The sequence below is a fragment of the Trachemys scripta genome, chromosome 5 (genome assembly GCF_013100865.1).
Source record: "Trachemys scripta elegans isolate TJP31775 chromosome 5, CAS_Tse_1.0, whole genome shotgun sequence".
NCBI classification, from domain to species: Eukaryota; Metazoa; Chordata; order Testudines; family Emydidae; genus Trachemys; species Trachemys scripta.
This window is the reverse complement of record NC_048302.1, coordinates 72,843,173-72,862,137: the sequence shown is the minus strand read 5'-3', so window position 1 is coordinate 72,862,137 and position 18,965 is coordinate 72,843,173. Positions and strand designations below refer to the sequence as shown.

The 18,965-nt window shown below is 37.9% G+C and overlaps 1 protein-coding gene across 2 annotated transcripts in view; it reads left to right on the top strand.

Annotated features, from left to right (window-relative positions):
• Positions 1-18,965, top strand: part of GPM6A (glycoprotein M6A) — a 332,458-nt gene that overhangs the window by 289,313 nt on the left and 24,180 nt on the right. For both annotated transcript variants that reach the window (XM_034772037.1, XM_034772035.1), the window contains exon 3: positions 5,780-5,936. In XM_034772037.1, the coding sequence (XP_034627928.1) occupies positions 5,780-5,936 (157 nt within the window). The remainder of the gene's footprint in view (positions 1-5,779; positions 5,937-18,965) is intronic.

The window sequence follows — 18,965 nt, the reverse complement described above, 5'->3', positions numbered from 1 at the left end:
TGGCAATCAACCCAATATGAAGGAGGGATTTGATTACACCCCCTTCTTTCTCCTGGGAGCCACCTTTCCCCAATGTCTAAGAGAAGGTGCCCCTCTCATTTTTTCAAATAATATCCATCACAACTTTTGACGTTATTTCACTAAATAATTATCTGGACTTTTTTTTTTTTTTTTTTTTTTTTTTTTTTTTTTTTCATTTTTTGACCAGCTCAGTGAGTGGTTGACTAATCTTTTGCAAATAATAGACATTGCAAATTTTATCACATTTGTGAATCCACCTTTTCTTCATTCAAACAGCTGAACCCACATCAGAGTTTATATCATTTGTCACAACAATCTCTTCTCCAAAGTTCACAGCTTTTGAATGTTCATAAAGTGCTTGGGGTTTATCTTATTAACTATTGTTGTCGTTTTATTATTGAAACTGGATTTGTTAAAGTACAAGGAAAAATACTGAAGAGAACTGATGTGGGAAAGAACGAGAAGACCTATATTTTTTTTCTATCTGTAACTTGATTCTGCTGGGACAGACCACGCTGCACTTAATTGTGCCCTGTTTGTTCTTCCAAGAAGACAGCACACTCAGGTGGCAAAGTACAGTGGCTGCTTCTGTTAGAAAAAAAGTGACTATTTTCTCTACAGCTATTCTCATGTCCCTCAGGTTGGATTGAATCCAAACTCATTAATTATTTATAAAGTCTGCTTAATGTGGAATAATTAATAATCAGCATTAGAAAAAATTGAGAAAGGAAAAGTTCTACAGTCACACTGATTTAATTTAGATCAATGCAAGCACAGCTTGAACTATAGGTTGGAAAAATCTTATGAACATGTTGATCTCTACCTGAATAGGTCCATAACACAAATATTCTCTACCAGATTTTGATGGTAGAGAAAACAATTCTTTCTTTACTCTCTAAAAATTGATTTTACTTCCATCAACACAATTGTTTCACAAGAACTTCATTCAAAATAGTCTTTCTTCTTTATATCAATACTGTGTGTTTACACAAAAAGCCTATGTTAATGCAACATTGAGTTTGCAAAGTCAAGCACTCTAAAGGTAGAAACTGTTGTTATAAATAAGGTTGCCTTTGTAACCTTAACTCAGCCCCTTTGTGTGTCTGCAGAATGATTACATTAATTACATGACCATGTATGATTTTTCCCACAGGGTCCTTGAATGGGTAATTATTCTATATTTCTTTTCATCCTCCTCATTCAGTGTATGGCCCCATGCCATTTATTCACAGCATCCAAATACTGCACTGAATGAAAGGTTTGTAATTTTGGCTCCAATCATCTTCCCCCTCTGCTCCTATTAAGGGAGCAGCCTCCTGCTCCAGCCTCCTTTCCTACTGTAATGCTATATACCGCACAGCCCCCTCTTTTTCTCCCCTGCTCCTATTCACCACATTCCACCCACTGGCTTCTGTCTCCCCCTTTGGTCATCCGCTGGACCTACTTGGTTCCTGGCATCCTAATCCTAAATGGTTTTTTTGGGGTCTTACTGCAGCATAAACAATAATACCATTAATAATAAATATTCTAAGCCATTTTACCCCCATCAGCTCCATTCAAAAGAATGTTGCATCTGAAGAAGTGATGTTTTTTACCCACGAAAGCTTATCCCCAAATAAATCTGTTAGTCTTTAAGGTGCCACCGAACTCCTTGTTGTTTTTGTGGATACAGACTAACACGGCTACATCCTGATATTCAAAAGAATCAAATCTAATTTTTAAACAATGGTAATTTCTGAATATTTCACTAGTCCTGCCCTTGAAAACTTCTTCTAGCATGAGTCAATGTCAAATTCTACCTATGTTTCACTTTTGTGATATCATATGATTTCCCTGGGCAGACCAAGGCACGCACAATCCTTAGACATTGCAAAGGTTTTAGATGGAGAAGTTTTAATTTTTTTTAATCTCAATGTGTACTTAATCAACATTTTCCAAAAGCATTCTAGCTGTTAGTGAGATTTATTCTGAACATTTGTAAGCATGAAAATATTTCTTTGTTTTGGAGCTAAAGTACATAGGAATTAAATTCAGCCTTATGTTTGGACTATAGTTCCAGCCTTAACTATGAAGAGGCTGGTCCTCTCCATAATTAAGGAGAGCAAGACTAGAATCCTGGCCTTTCGACCCCAGAAACATGGACGTCTAACCACCTCCTGAACTAATGGAAGATTTCTGTTAGGTGTCAGCTGGTGTAATACCAAAAGTCCTTTCTAAATTGACCCCAGCCATTAGAGAGCAACATATTTTCTCACTTTTAGCCATGTGTGCATGCACATACACACAGAGAAAGAGGTTGCATCTATACTAGGGATGTGTTTTTTCAAAGGGACATAAAGACTTGTCTACATGGCAACGTGCAGGAAAGTTAATCCTAATTAACTAAAAATGTGAATTAAAAGTGGATTAGTTAACCTGCATTAAACCCCTATGAGGCAACTCTCATTCAGAGTGGCCTTAATTCAGTTTATTTTCATTCACTTCCACTTGGTGAAACTGCACCTGTTGGGAATTATGGGTCTGAAAAATCCTAGATTAGACAAGGCCAATTTGCCTGATCCTGCTTCAATAGAAGATAGTAGGTGTATGTCTTGTTTCCATTTATTTTAATGGAAATTATCGAGCTATTCTCATTCTCATTGATGACAATGGGAGGCTTCTAGGTTATGTTTACACTGCTATTAAACACCCGCGGCTGACCCATGTTAGCTGACTCAGGCTCACGGGGCTCAGGCTACGGAGCTATTTAATTGTGGTGTAGACGTTTGGGCTTGGGCTTGGTTCTGTGATGTGCCTTTTCGAGGAGCGGCACAGGAGATGGAGTATCTAGGGAGGCATAGCAAAGATGACTTAAAACCACCTTTTTCCCACCCAGATTCTAGGCTGCTGCGGAGGTTGAAATATATCAGCCTTTGCTCAGTTACCAATGGAGTGAACTGCATCTCAGAATCCCATCAGCTCCACTACAGCTCTGTATTTCTATAGCGCTGAGCAATATGCCATTATGGAAGTGTATAATGGCTAGTGTGGGAGGTAGAATTGGACCTATAATCAAGTTATATTTTAACTATTTTTGTCTATTTCCTTTACTATCAGGGTATATCTTTATAAATAATGGCAAGATTTGCTCCAAAATCAGTCATTTAAGGTCTTTGTGTAAAATGAATTTTATACTTGCTGAATTACCATAAAAACAGTTATTTTAACATGCAAGAACAAACATGAGACACTATGCAACTCTCTGAACAATTATGAGATTTCTAGTGATGTAGATGAATCAGACTGTATTCTTCCATCTGAGTATCTACATCGTTAGTTCAGATATCCAGTTTCTAAATACTGATATCAAATGTGACTCCTTAGAATCATCTGATTGTGAGGCTAGGAAAGGTAGTAGAAAAATATCTTGAGAGCAGATTCTTTATTAGCATAAAGCACCTTGTTAAAGGTAAAAGCTTAGCATGTCTTTTTCCCAGCCCTTTTCAGTTCAGCATCAATTAAAAATGTTACTCTTAAGTTATTTTCTAGGTGCTGACTCAGTTTAATAATGATACATATCTTGCCCTGAACCAGGTGTCAGATCATTGGTTAGCAATTAAAAAAGCTTGTTTCAACTGTTCTCAGAAACACTGAAGACATCACAGAGGCATTTATGCTGAGACATTTGACATACAAAGTGCACATTTATGTCTTTGGATGATCTGCAATTTCACAAGCTTTTTAAGTTCAAAGATACATTACTTGAGCTTTGAGACTTGTTGTCTTAAAACCTACATTTACAGTTATGTTTCATAGATGAGATTGAAAATATTTTTGTGGAAACTGTTTTTCAGTGCAATATGCAATTTCAATTAAACTGATTTTTTTTATTTTGACAAAATTTCCCACAGAAAGAAAAGGAACCAAAATATTTTGTTCCATTTTGAAATTTATTTTATTTCAATGTTATAATTGTATTTTACATTATTTTATTATGTGTCAGTAATAGTAGTGCATTAGATGACATATCAAGTCATGTCATAACAACATGACAGGTCATTTTACACTATTACTATGAACATTTCATAATATGACAGACACTATAATAGTTGGAATATTGTCTAGCCCTTCACTTCACCCAAGAGATGACTGGATTGCAGTGGTGATTTAAAGGATTAATCTAAATCAGGGGTTCTCAGCCTGGGTGTTTTTACCCCCAGGAGAATTGCAAACAGATATCATGGAGTTACAAACACCGGGCCCTGCCCATATTGCTAAACTGAAGGAAGATTCCATATAGATAAGTAAGGGGGTTGGAGATTGGTGCAGAGTAATCCTGATATGGGAAAAGTTTGAAAATTTCTGATCTAAATCAAATTCTGAGATCCTGAACCCTCCACTCTGACCCCTTTCGAGCAGGTAAATGGGCTGGAGCAGCATAAATGGATTATAAAACCCCATATCTTCCTGAGCAGGAATTCCCCTGACTCAGGCACTACAGAAGATAGTCACAAGGCTGCTTTTTGAGGACCTCCTTACAAGCCCCAGTACTGGCATCAAGGCGGGGGGCAGGAGGGATACCTAGTGGGCTGGGTCACAGCATGCCACACTGTGCAAATACCAGGCAATGCTGAGGCCCATAGCACAACGTGGGAAAGCTATCATTACTTAAACCTTCCAGGAGTGTGTATTCTCTGCCAGGAGCCATTCCAGTCACTAGAGTATCCTGGGATTAGAAAGGTGAAAGGGTGACTTAAAGACCCTCTCAGAGGCATAGCAGAGAATCTCACATTTTATCAGTAGATTTAGATCTCAATTCTTGCTTGACTCATGTGCATAGTCCCCTTGCGGTGCTCACTATGCCTTGTCTTAAATTAGACTGTAAACTCTTCAGGGCAGGAACTGGGTCTTACTACGGGTGTTTATAGTACCCACACAATGGGTCCTTGATCTCAGCCGGGGCCTCTATACACTACCATAATACAGATAATAACCAAGCTCATATTGACGTGAGTAGGTGAGCAGGACTGGTCCAATAGTTTATAAAATGTTTTGCGATCCCTTGGAATGGAAATCATTACATGAATATGTTACCCTTCTGGCATGCGTGGCTAACAGTAACAAGGACCAGGTTCAATATGGTGTCTAGGGAATCCTTTTTAAATGCTGTCTCCAAAAATGCACTGTCCATTGGGGAATAGTGGATACAAAATAATGAGGAGAGAGAGTTGTTAGCAGAGCTTAATAACGCCGTGTGAGAACTAAATATAACGAATTGTATGGTGATGAGTAGTTAATTGAAGATTGTGACTGAGCCTCTTTTTCATGACACATTACATTTCAATATCTGTAACTGTCCAGGAAGCAAGATGATCTTTAAGGGAGCGCAATATTTCAGAATCATGTTTTCTATTCATGTTTGCTAATTAAATTTGTTGAAGTATTTTAATCCTATTACACTGTTTAGATAATAAAAAATAAATGAGGATTAATTGACTTTGGAATTATTTGGACTTAAATACTGCTCTTTTACTGATCCAGGACAATTTTTGAATACCGTTAAGTGAAGGGAGCCCTTATTTTTTTGTGTAACCATTATTCAGATGTGTCAGCCACATGCTATATAAGGCAACTTTTAAACACATCTTTAAATGCATTTAACATTATAGAACATCAGCACTGAAGTTTTTTCAGAGTGCAAACTCTTATGCTAGAGGAGATCTTATTATACAACACTGAACTGTTGTTGAGATAAATAACTTTCACACTTCTTGTACAGGATTGACATCTTCAAGTATGTGATCTATGGCATAGCAGCTGCATTCTTTGTCTACGGCATTTTGCTGATGGTGGAGGGATTCTTTACGACTGGTGCCATCAAGGATCTCTATGGAGATTTCAAAATCACCACCTGCGGCAGATGTGTCAGTGCCTGGGTATGTTAATATGATAACCTTCATTACTTATGTTAATTTCAATAGCATTGTTGGAATAGGTTAGGATATGTTTACAGAGGAAATATGTCTCTAGGGAGGAGGGGTGTTATATATTCTTATATGTTAGTAGTTTAAAAACTGCAGCAAGAAAGGAATGGAATAATATGAATGGTCTCCATATTAGCTAAGCAATATCTACTGATGAAAAATGCTATATAAAAGCTACATAATCATTAATACTCATGTTTGTAGAAATAATCACTTCACTAATTAAATGGACAGGCTCTTTTGCCCACGCTAGATGTGAAAACTTTTTGCTCACTATTATGCTCTTTGGCGCAGGACCATGTTTTCATATGTGATTTTATAGTGCCCAACATAATGGAGCCCGTACCCTGACTGGGGCTTTAGGAACTGCTACATATCTGTATATAGGTTGTAATATTTAATCACAGTGAGAGCTGATAAATAGATCAGGCCCCTGAACAGTTCCTCCTTGTTTAATAATGTGGAGCTGGATTTTGAACCTTTTACTCATATTGGTGAACAGTTATTCAAAACTCATATTCACTTCAAAACTAAAACACAAATTGATTTCTGGATTAGCTACATGCACATTTATGCCCTAGGATTGCTTGGCCAGTCACACTTAGTCTCTGTTTACTACTGAAACAACTAAATAATTATATTTTTGGGACTGTGCTGAATAAATTCAAGGGAGTCTTTATTAGGAGAACTTTCTGTGTTGGGGAGAGGCTACTCTAAATCTGAGAGTATTAAAGATGGGCAGAATGGGGTAGTAAATTTCTTGGCTTACCAAATTATCATTCCTTTTACCTGTGTGTTTGTCCCATTTTCTCTTCCATTCTTAGAAGCTCAGGTATTGTCACATCATTTATCAAAAATATTTTGCTGTTTGAGTGGGAGTAGGTGATTGATGTACTTTTGGAAGCCTGTAGAATTTTTGAAGTTGATCATTTTATACCTTGATGATAATAGGCATAATTGCAAATAGCATGAAAATAAAATTTTATTCAAAGGAGGGCTAATCACTATGCTATATTCTGAGATGGCATATATTGATAAGCTGAAGTAAAGGCTAAGAGTGCATTCTGGTGACAAAGGGTAAAAACCTTCCAAGAGCATAATAGTTATCAAGAGTCAACTATTAGAAACCCAGGCAATCCATAGCTAAACTTAACTTGAAAAGAAATCCACATATTTGAAATTGTGGAAATGCACAGTTAAGGCCATCCTAACAACTGTAACCTGACCTATAATAATGTCACTCTTTCATCTTCTTGACTTTGTTCTGTTCATAACTACTGGCTGAGATATTAATAGTTGGACCGAGGACTTGTTGAGACCTTTAAAGATGTCTGTAGTCAGAGGCTGGGAACATTATAAATTGGGAAAAGTTACTGTATTGAGACCACCACCAAGTTCTTTGATCATGCTTTTATCATCTTATGGGCTTTGAGAAGTCTTAAGTCTATGGCTACAGACATCTTAAATGTACAGGAGATACTGTACTAATACAACTTGTGGAGCCCAGATCATTGATTTTATAAAGTTTTCATATAAGCATTCTTCAATACAAAGAGTTATGCTCCATCTACACATTAACCTTTATTCCTTTCATAATAATAAATGCCAAAATCTTATCACCTATGCCTAGGAGGATTCAATATGTACAATTAAAATTAAAGCAGTTTGGTTTTCATGCCCAATAACAAGATGAACTTGTTTGCTATGAGTGGAGGAAGTTGACAGAGAGGGTGAAATCCTGGCCCAATTTAAGTGAATGGGAGTTTTGTAGCTGACTTCAATGGAGTCAGGATTTCATTGAGAGTATTTTCCCCCCAGGGAGATTGTATGGCAGCTCTAATTCTGTACATTTCTATATTTTCAAATATTTGGGTTTCTTTTAGGTTAAACCCTAATTTTGAATTTCCTGGTCCTTTTTTGGTAGCTATTTGATAGCTAACCTGTTTGTAAGGGTTAAAAAAAACCAACCAAACCTAAGATACTGACATAAGAACATAAGACCGGCCATCTAGCCCAGTATCCTGTCTTCCGACAGTAGCCAATCCCGGGTGCCCCAGAGAGAATGAACAGAACAGGTAATCATCAAGTGATCCATGCCCTGTCACCCATTCCCAGCTTCTGGCAAACAGAGGCTAGGGACACCATCCCTGTCCATCCTGGCTAATAGGCATTGATGGACTATCATCCATAAACTTATCTACTTCTTTTTTGAATACTGTTATATTCACAACATCCTCTGTCAAGGAGTTCCACAGGTTGACTGTGCGTTGTGTGGAAAAAATATTTCCTTTTGTTTGTTTTAAACCTGCTGCCTTTAATTTCATTTGGTGACCCCTAGTTCTTGTGTTATAAGAAGGAGTAAATAACACTTCCTTATTTACTTTCTCCACACCAGTCATGATTTTATAGACTTCTCTCATATCCCTCCTTGTCATCTCGTTTCAAGTTGAAAAGTCCCAGTCTTATTAATCTCCTCCTATGGAAGCCGTTCCATACCCCTAATCATTTTGTTGCCCTTTTCTGAACCTTTTCCAATTCCAATATATCTTTTTTGAGATGGGGCAACCACATCTGCATGCAGTATTCAAGAAGTGGGTGTACCATGGATTTATATAGAGGCAATATGATATTTTTGTCTTATTATCTATCCCTTTCTTAATGATTCCCAACATTCTGTTTGCTTTTTTGACTGCCTCTGCACATTGATGTTTTCAAAGAACTAGCCACAATGACTCCAAGATCTTTCTTGAGTGGTAACAGGTAATTTAGACCCCATCATTTTATATGTATAGTTGTATAAAGACATACAGTTACATGTATAGTTGTATATAAACATGCACTCCCAACCTTAATTCCAGCTTAATGAAGATGGCAAATTTGTTTGATTTATATTTGTTTAGAAATGTTTGATATGCGTTGTCAGTTGAAGGAATCAAGGAATTTGTTAAAAGCATTACAGTAGTCGCTGCAGGGAGCTCTGTAGGTCGCTGGGAGTCATAGGGCAATACTCTGTATTCTCCCTAACTCTTCAGCTGACCTCCTTGAGTTAGCTTTTTATTTCCTGGCCTCTCCTTTCTTCCCATACTTTGATTCCTGCTCTGGTTCTCTATGGTCTTCTTAAGATCATCAGGAATCTTGTCATAATAAAGAAGAGTGGAGTTTTTATTGGTCTTTTTATTTTAATCTAGCCTACAACTCTACATTCTTAAAATATACAGATTGCCTCAAATTTTAATTGATATAAGTCTTGTTCACGTGTTTCTTTTACTTCATTCACATATTTTAAAAATAATTCTTTATATAAATAAATATATAAAAATAATGACTAGAGAAAAGCAACAATTTTTATTTGAAAAAGATATCATTAAAAGATAGTTCAGTTCTATCACAATGCTTTTGCATTTCTGCATTCCTCTTTTTCACATCACTATATGTAGGAGGATAAATTCAGAGCACAGTACATGGAGAATTAGACATATAACTCCTATTAAAAATTAAAAAGGCTGCCCTGTGTATGTAGCCCAGATGGCGCTGTTGCTGTGTAGATCAGATAAGAGAAATTAATATACTGTAATTGTAGAGTTGCCAAATGGAGATTATGCTATTGAGGAGTGTGACAGGGTTGGGACTCACCCCTGCAGCGCCTCCGACTGGCCGTCTCGGGGAATTGGTTCAATCCAGTAGGGCGCCCTCTTCTGGTGGTGTCCCGCCTGTCGTCTCGCCTTTGGTTGGCGTGCGGACTCGCGTTGCTCACAATGCACAGGGTCCTCCTTCTGGAACACTGCCCTCCGACAGTGTCCTTCAGTCCGTTCGCGCCCCCTTCCGGGTGGGTGGGGGGAGAGGGTGATCAACAGTCTCACACCTTTAAGTCCGATCCCTACAGTCCAGGATCAGGCGTGGGGAAGGATGAGCCAGAGAAGAAAAACATAGTGAGGTTCTTACCCACGAAAGCTTATGCTCCCAATGCTTCTGTTAGTCTCAAAGGTGCCACAGGACCCTCTGTTGCTTGGTAAAAGTTAGTGACTATTGTTTCAGAGCTAACTCATTGTTAATGAAGTAAAATAAGGGCAGCACAGGATTGTTAAATAAATTCAAGCACAGATCAGCAGTGGTTTTTAGTCTTCATACTTACATTTCTCAATACTAAATGTATATTCCATGAATTAAATAAACAGATATATAGAATGGCAGTGGAGCTTGATTAGCTAGAAAATGAGAAACAATATTCAATTATGCCTAAAGCCACTTGTGACATAGTTAATGTAGTTGAGATCAGTTGGCCCTCCCATTTATATTCACCTTGATGATCGTGGTATGTATCTTTTCCATCTGTGATGTCAGTCAGCTGACTAAATGAAAGACTCATTTCTCAATCATCACAGCATCTCTTTTCTGAAACCTTGGCTTCTAGGTATCACTTATTGCATAACTAATTATTTTACTCTTTAAAATGAAAAGTTTTGCTATTTTGGTCTGGGTTACTGCTTCAGTGTTATGTTGCTTGCCTTAATACAGTAGCCTGCCAAGCACTATCCATGCATTGCCTCTGACTTTTCTTTTCTTTTGTACTCTGTTATTTGACTTTTTTTTTTTTTGGTTGGCAATAAACTGGAAAAATGTTTTATTTTGCTTTCAAATTAATTGGGTTATGAATGTGGCTTTCACACAGTATATGGCATTTTTTTCTCAGTGTGTAAGTTTGATCAATACGTAATTTCTTGATCAAAATATTTTCTGAAAATGTGATTGAGTTATATATTTCTAAAGCTTGTGTGGGAGCCACTGCACTTTTTCCATGGGTTGTGCCTTCCTATTATGGACATAAAATAATCAAATTGTTAACTCTATCGTCCCTAGATTTCAGAGAGATTCTCCTTTAAATGTACAATTGTAGCTGTCTGCATAATAGCTCTATTGTTCATCTGATGAATATGAGTTTTGCTGACGTCATCCTTTGCTCACGTCTGGCAGGCCTATTTTTATACTAGTAGTTAGCCATCTTATTCAGTCTCTTTTATCAGTCAGATTGTTATTTACTCCCACAAATGTAGACATCAGTCTTATAGACTCAGTTGCTAACATAGTAGTCACTTTCTGTCCCATTTAGTTTCTAGACTATATGTCTGTGGATTCTTATCCTTCCAGTTAACTTCCCCAAAGTCTGCAAGAGCAGCAAACTATGTTTTTCTTCTCTGGCTCATCCTTACCATGAAGCAGATCTTGCCACTTACTCCTGCTATGGCTGATTCCTTATTCCCCTTGTGGCTACTGTAGTATTTACCTGTTAATCACAAGTAGGAATTTTCTGTTGCTATGTATGTTCCATATGATCATGTGATAGTGAAAAAGGGCAAAGTTGAATTATATTCTAGAGGAGAAAGTGCAGGGACTTAAACAACGGATGAAGTTATTGAATCAAACTATAGAAACTACATCATGTAATTGACCAAGGGTGGTACTGTCAAGACCAGAAATGGAATAGACAGAGGTGGATAAATGAAGATGGAAGATTTTGGCAGCAAAGAAGGGGAAAATGGAATTTGGGGGAGGGGGAGATTTTGGCAGTAAGAAAAGGAAGAAGGGAATATTAGAGATTGTGTGCAAGCAAATCTTTAAAAAATACAAAAATTAATATGAATAGCATATGAATAGTCACCGGAGAGGTGACTTGCAGAATTGTATGGACTAAATTTACTTCCACTGTCTATGTCAGAGTGGGCAAACTACAGCCCGGGGGCCGCATCTGGCCCTTCAGATGTTTTAATCTGGCCCTCGAGCTTCCAAGGGGGAGTGGGGTCTGGGGCTTGCCCTGCTCCACACATGCCGTGGCTCCATGCGGCTCCCGGAAGCAGTGACATGTTTCTCCTCCGGCTTCTATGCGTAGGGGCAGCCAGTTGGCTCTGCACGCTGCCCCACCCCAAGTGCTGCCCCCGCAGCTCCCATTGGCCGGGAACCATGAGCATTCATGGCCGGCCATACAATTTCTATACCCAGATGTGGCCCTCAGTCCAAAAAGTTTGCGCACCTCTGGTCTATGTCCTCCTAGCAGTGTGTAATGAACAGGGCTCAAATTTGGCTGGATTGCTGTGGGTCAGCAACCCAGTACCTTCTTTCAGGATCCCCTCTTATTCTCAAGAATCTCAGATTTCATGTACGTGAAAAGGTCTGTAGATGTTATAGTGGTGCAGAAAAGTGAGTTTTACGTAGATGATGCAGAGATGTCTCCCTGAGTTTATAGGGACACTAAAACAACTCAGATTTCCAAGGCCAATCATTTAAAAGTAAACATTGTTAATTCGCATGGTTTATTGAAGCACGTAAGGAAAGAGGGAGGATCATATTGTGAACATCTTCATAATTTATTGTAAGGGCTCCATGAGATGATATTGATTAGGAGAGTATTATTACTATTTTCACTCCCCAGTTTGACCATTGGAGTCAAGAAGCCAGAAGAGAGGAATATAGATTAGAGAGACATGTGAGCCATGCCTAAAGGGGAGCCAATCCTTCAGTGCCCAGTAGGGCACTGAAGCCCCACTGTGGGGAAGCCAAGCTGAGTGTAGTCTAGTAGAGCACATGTGATCACATTTTGAACAACTTCACAGTCTACTTCGAGTGGTATCTCAAGTGGGCAATGCTTGAAAGAGTACGCCACTTCTTTTCCAACCCTAGCCTCGTTGGCATGCTTCCTTGTAGAAGCCCTGCGGGCTTCCAGCATGCCTGCCTCTCAAACCAGGTGCAAATAACCTTCCTAGAGTGCCTCCCACAGGCAGAGGTGTGGTCTTGTATATCATATGGGAAAGTAGCAATGTATCTCATTTGAGGGAGGTGTCCAGCAGAGTGCCTCAGGAATCCATCGTAAATCCAGATTTATTTGTCCACTTTGCACCTTAAAGAGTAGGTAATTGTATACACAGAATGTTGCAAATAGCACTCATAACAAAGAGGTTGGAAGAAGGGATAGGAGATAAAATGAGAAACAGGCAGATATAGGTATATACATTTGGGTAAAAACTAGAGCTATTGGTTAATCACAGTTAACTCCTGCAATTAACTCAAAATATTAATTGTGATTAATTGCAATTTTAATTGCACTATTAAACAACAGAATACCAATTGATATTTATTAAATATTTTGGATGTTTTTCTACATTTTCAAATATATTGATTTCAGTTACAATACAGAATACAAAGTATACAGTGCTCACTTTATATTACTATTTTTGATTACAAATATTTGCACTCTAAACATGATAAAACAAACAGTATTTTTCACCTCATATAAGTACTAAAGTGCACTCTCATGAAAGTGCATCTTATAAATGTTGATTTTTTTTTGTTACATAACTGCACTCAAAACCAAAACAATGTAAAACTTTAGCACCTACAAGTCCACTCAATCCTACTTCTTGTTCAGTCAAACGCTAAAACAAACAAGTTTGTTTACATTTACGGGAGATAATGCTGCCTGCTTCTTATTTACAATGTCATCTGAAAGTGAGAACAGGCATTCACACGGCACTTTTGTAGCTGGCATTGCAAGGTATTTACATGCCAGATATGCTAAACATTTGTATGCCCCTTCGTGCTTCGGCCACCATTCCAGAGGACATGCTTCCATGCTGTCAATGCACGTTAAAAAAATAATACATTAATTAAATTTGTGACTGAACTCCTTGGGGGAGAATTATACATCTCCTGCTCAGTTTTACCCACATTCTGCCATATATTTCATGTCATAGCAGTCTCGAATGATGACCCAGCACATATTCTTTGTTTTAAGAACACTTTCGCTGCAGATCTGATAAAATGCAAAGAAGGTACTAATGTGAGATTTCTAAAGATGGCTACAGCACTAAACCCAAGGTTTAAGAACCTGAAGTGCCTTCCAAAATCTGAGAGGGATGATGTGTGGAGCATGTTTTCAGAAGTCTTAAAAGAGCAACACTCCAATATGGAAACTATAGAACCCAAACCACCAAAAAAGAAAATCTGCTGGTGGCATGTGACTCAGATAATGAAAATGAACATGTGTCGGTCTGCACTGCTTTGGATCGTTATCGAGCAGAACCTGTCATCAGCATGGACTCATGTCCTCTGGAATGGTGGTTGAAGCATGAAGGGACATGAATTTTTAAGGCATCTGGCACAAATATCTTGCAATGCCGGCTACAACATTGTTTTGGTCTTGAGTGTAGGGTGCGGGTTTTTTTGTACATAATTCAACATTTGTAAGTTGCACTTTCATGATAAAGCGATTGCACTACAGTACTTGTAATGCGGGAATTGAAAAATACTATCTTTTGTTTTTTACAGTGCAAATACTTGTAATAAAAATAAAGTTAGCATTGTACACTTTGTATTCTTTGTAATTGAAATCAATATGTTTGAAAATGTAGAAAATATCCAAAAATATTTAACTACATGGTATTCTATTATTAACGGTGTGATTAATCATGATTAATTTTTTTAATCATGATTGATTTTTTAATCCCTTGACAGCCTAGTAAAACAATCCAAAACTTAGACTCAAAGAAAGTGTGACACTTTGTGAGCACTAATGTTAAAAAAATTATTTGTGGAGGACAGCAATTTAGATAAGCATTCACATTGCTGTAGAGCAGCAAATAAAACTTGTTTTCTTTGGATTACAGAAGCAGAGTCATCACATCTAGGGAATCATTTTTAAACTATTAAACCATTTTTATGAATGAACTCAGTTTGTTCTATAGATTACAATGAGATCTACAAAACAAAATATGAACAAAAATCTAGTTAGGCATTTGAGTTGTGTACACAATATTTCTGATCAGATCATTAGTGTATTTTTTAACAATACACAGAGAACTCAAAAAAGCTGAACAGATATTGGTGGCCCTCCAAAGAAAAGAATTGACTACATCTTCGTGGTCACCAAGGGTAGAAAATTTGAACCCAAAGGAAATAATTGAAGGATGTAAAAGGAACTGTAAAAAAAGGAGTCAGAATGAACATTGTATTTAGCCATAACAATAACAGATGCTACCACTCTAGAACGTAAATAATGTTTCTTTAGTTAATATTTAATAGCATAAATCAGAAGGATAGAAACCCCAGATTTGTATAAGGGACTGCTACTCACTTCCCAGGCTAAAGCTGTTGGGAGTTAATCGTTTGTCATATTACATAGATCTGAACAATTCTTAACCTTTGAAGTTTCACACTTCCTTTCACCATTTGCTATTAACTTTTCATAGATTTTTTTTAGATATGAATATACATTACAGTATGTGGATTAATTAGGATTATTATAGAAACATGAGAGATTGATCTTGGTTATTACAAACTAGCCCATTATTAATAGAATATAGAGCCCAATATTCTCATTTCCTTACTCTTACAATCAATTGGTGGTAGGAAGGCAAGTGAAGAAGAATCAATCAAATGACAGCAGTAAAGTAGTATGAAATATATTAGTGTTCCAAAAGGAGGGGACTAATCTAAGAGTTGTAACATAGCATGTCACATTGCAGAGAGGGATGAAGGATGAACATATCTTTGTAGAAGTAATAATGAAAGACAAACGAGAAGGGGTGTGAGTGTGTGTGTGTGTATATATATATATATATATATATATATATGCACTTGCATTAGGGAGTGGTAGTAATGGTGGTAAATCAGGCAAAAAACTTTGGAAGGATATCTTTGCTGTGATTTATAGATCTTTCTGTAGGATATCAATATTTTTATAGCAATGTTCCCAATCATCCAGCATCTCTTGGGTTTTTAAATGCAAATATTTAACTGCTCATATTTCACTTTTTATTTGTGCACAAGAGTGAAAGCAGAGATATGAGCTGTGAAGAAGCTGGAGACTAGTAGGGAAAGAACTGGGATTATCTTTATTTAGGTGGCTGTGGGGAGAGATGTGGAGGTGGGAGCCTAGTTGTTGTGGCCTATTTAATCGAATATTTCTTGAACCTTGGTTTAGATTTTACTGTGCTTTAAAAAAAAAAAGCGGGGCGGGGGGCAGGGAGGGGGGTATGCCCTCTGGATACCAAAAACATCCCCCTATATCTTTTTCTTTATTTTTTGGAGCATTATTTGATTTTTTTAAGTTATAAATGCCTCCTTATCCATTTAATATATAGTCATGGGAAAGGATTCTTAACATGTTTGACATTAATAATTTTATGACATCATATTGATTTACATGGGATTTATTGGTTTTCTGTTATACATCTGAAAGTTAGAAGATATGATGTAGAAAGTGATTTCCTTCCTTGTTCTGATTACTCCCTAAAGGACTCTTCCAGTATTTAGATTCTCACTGATGGAGTTAACATTTGTGGCTTGTCAACACTATTGTAATTCTACATTTATATGATGGTAGCACATAAAGGCCAATTAATTCTACTGTGTTAGGTGACTAGGCAAGTAAAGGTTTATACTCAGAGAACTACTTTTAAGTGTATTATAGTATTTAAGCAGTAAATATAACAGGAATTTAACACTTAGGAACAGTACAATTAATGTGATAAACCTCTAAAACTTTACTGATATGTAATTGAGTTTAAGGGAGTCTAACTGCTGTAGCTTATAGATTTGTATACTGTGTATCTCCTTGAGGTGTAAGTTAATTTATTTTTATTTAGTTATTCATCTAGATTTAAAATAATAAAGTCATCTATCCAAGGCTCAAGGCACCTAAACCCAATTCATCATACAACAAATATAATTAAATTAAATCTCAGCAGCATTAAAATCAATTCCACAGGAACTCGATTGTCCAGCCACCTGCCCCCTTCATCTAGGAAGCACATACCCTCAGCCTTTTCCAGAGACCCTATCAAACAGGTGTCTTTTGTAGCATGCCTGAAAAGTCATCAGACTTGTGCTATTTCAGATTAGAAGGGAGCAAGTTCCAGAGTGCCACAGTCCTCACAGAGAATGCCCTGACAACCTCTTTTGTAATGAGGGGATGATTAAAGGATTAGAAAAAATGCTTTATAGTGATAGATTCAAAGGGCTCAATCTATTTAGTTTAACAAAGGTAAAGTCAAGGCGACTTAATAGCAGTCCCTAAGTATCTACATGTGGAACAAATATTTAATATGGGCTCACAAATCTAGCAGAGAAAGGTACAACATGATTCAGTGGCTGGAAGTTGAAGGTAGGCAAATTCAGACTGTAAATAAGATGTACATTTTAACAGCAGAGTAATTAACCATTGGAACAATTTATCAAGGGTATGCTGGATTCTCCATCTCTGACAACTTTTAAATCAAGATTGGATGTTTTTATAAAAGATCTGCTTTATGAATCCAGCTCTATGTGTTCAGTAGGGACAGACCACAACTGTGGCAGTATGTCATAGGGAGAGAGGCCATTTTTCAAGTAGGCTGATCCCAGGCCGTTTAAGGCTTTAGAGCTCATAACCAATGCAGAGCCAGTGCAGCTCTTGAAACACTGGGGTCATGTGCTCCCAGAGAGATACCCTGCTCAGTAAATGTGTCCTTCAGTTCTGCTCTAGCTTTAGTCTCTGAATGATTTTAATGGCTGAAGCCCCATGTACAGCACATCTTAAGGTAACAAAAGCATTGATAACAGTTGCAAGGTCCACATCACAACCTCTTAGTCAGACACAGATTGTAAAAAGTTGATTGGATCACTGTTGTAATATGATTGTGAAACAGCAGCTGGGAGTCTAAGTTGTGAACACTATTAACTAATGGCAGATGTACTCCCTCAATTGAAGGGATGGAAGAGACTTCCACCATCTCCTCTAGCTGCTTCTCTTAACCCACCATAATCACTTCAGTCTTCTCTGGGTAGAGCTTCAATCACCTTACTCCCATCCATGCCCCCATCTTGATTAGACACTGGCTGAGGTGTTGAACTGCATGATTTGAGTCAGATGAGATAAAGACATACAACCAAGTGTCATCCACATATTGAAAGTACCAAACCCCATGCTGCCTTACTAACTCCTCCACTAGCCCCATGTACATAATGAACAGAAGTGGTGATAATATGGCATGCTGAGGTGCCCTATGCTTGAGAGCTCTTCAGGAAGAGGAGCAATGGCCCACAATTATCCTGTAAAATCATAGAATATCAGGGTGGGAAGGGACCTCAGGAGGTCCTCTAGTCCAACCCTCTGCTCAAAGCAGGACCAATCCCCAGACAGATTTTTTACCCCCGTTCCCTAAATAGCCCCCTCAAGGATTGAACTCACAACCCTAGGTTTAGGAGGCCAATGCTCAAACCACTGAGCTATCCCTCCCCCTTTCTTTTCTTTCAGCGATGTCTGAAAGAAAAGAACAAAGCCACAGCACACCAGCCTTATCCACTCCCACCAGAGGCGAGTCAGCAGCATCCCATGATCAACAGTATCAAAGGCAGCTGATAGATCTAATAATACCAGCATGTACACCTGATCATCCATTGCCAGGAGGAGATCACTGATGAGGCCTCGCTATGGCTCAGAGACTATACCCAGATTTATAAGGGTCAAGGAGATCAAATGCATCCAAGTATTGTGAGAATTCTCTCACCACAACTTTTTCAACAATCTTGCCCCAAAAAGGAAGAGGTAATGCTGGTTGATAATTAGCAAGATGGTCAGTGTCCAGTGATGACTTCTTAAGCAAAGGCCATACCCTTACTTTGTTTGAAGCAATAAGCAGTCTGTCCTCTCTGAGAGGTGTTGACAATCTCCACAAACAAGAGATCCAATCTTTACCAACTGCTCTTTGCCACAGGAGAAGGATGTGGATACAAAGCACAGGTTGTAGATGAAGTATCTCACCACCTACAGTACCTCAGGGAGTATTAACTGGCTGAAATTCTATCAGAGGTGAGGCCCTTGTTCCCTCAAGATCTTACTCTGCCATCACAAAAGCAGACAGCCCTCTGATCAATCTAAAGTTAAAATAGGCACTTCTCTACTTCATCTTAAAAGGTAGAATGTGTGGAGATTATATATTTGTGAATGGGTGG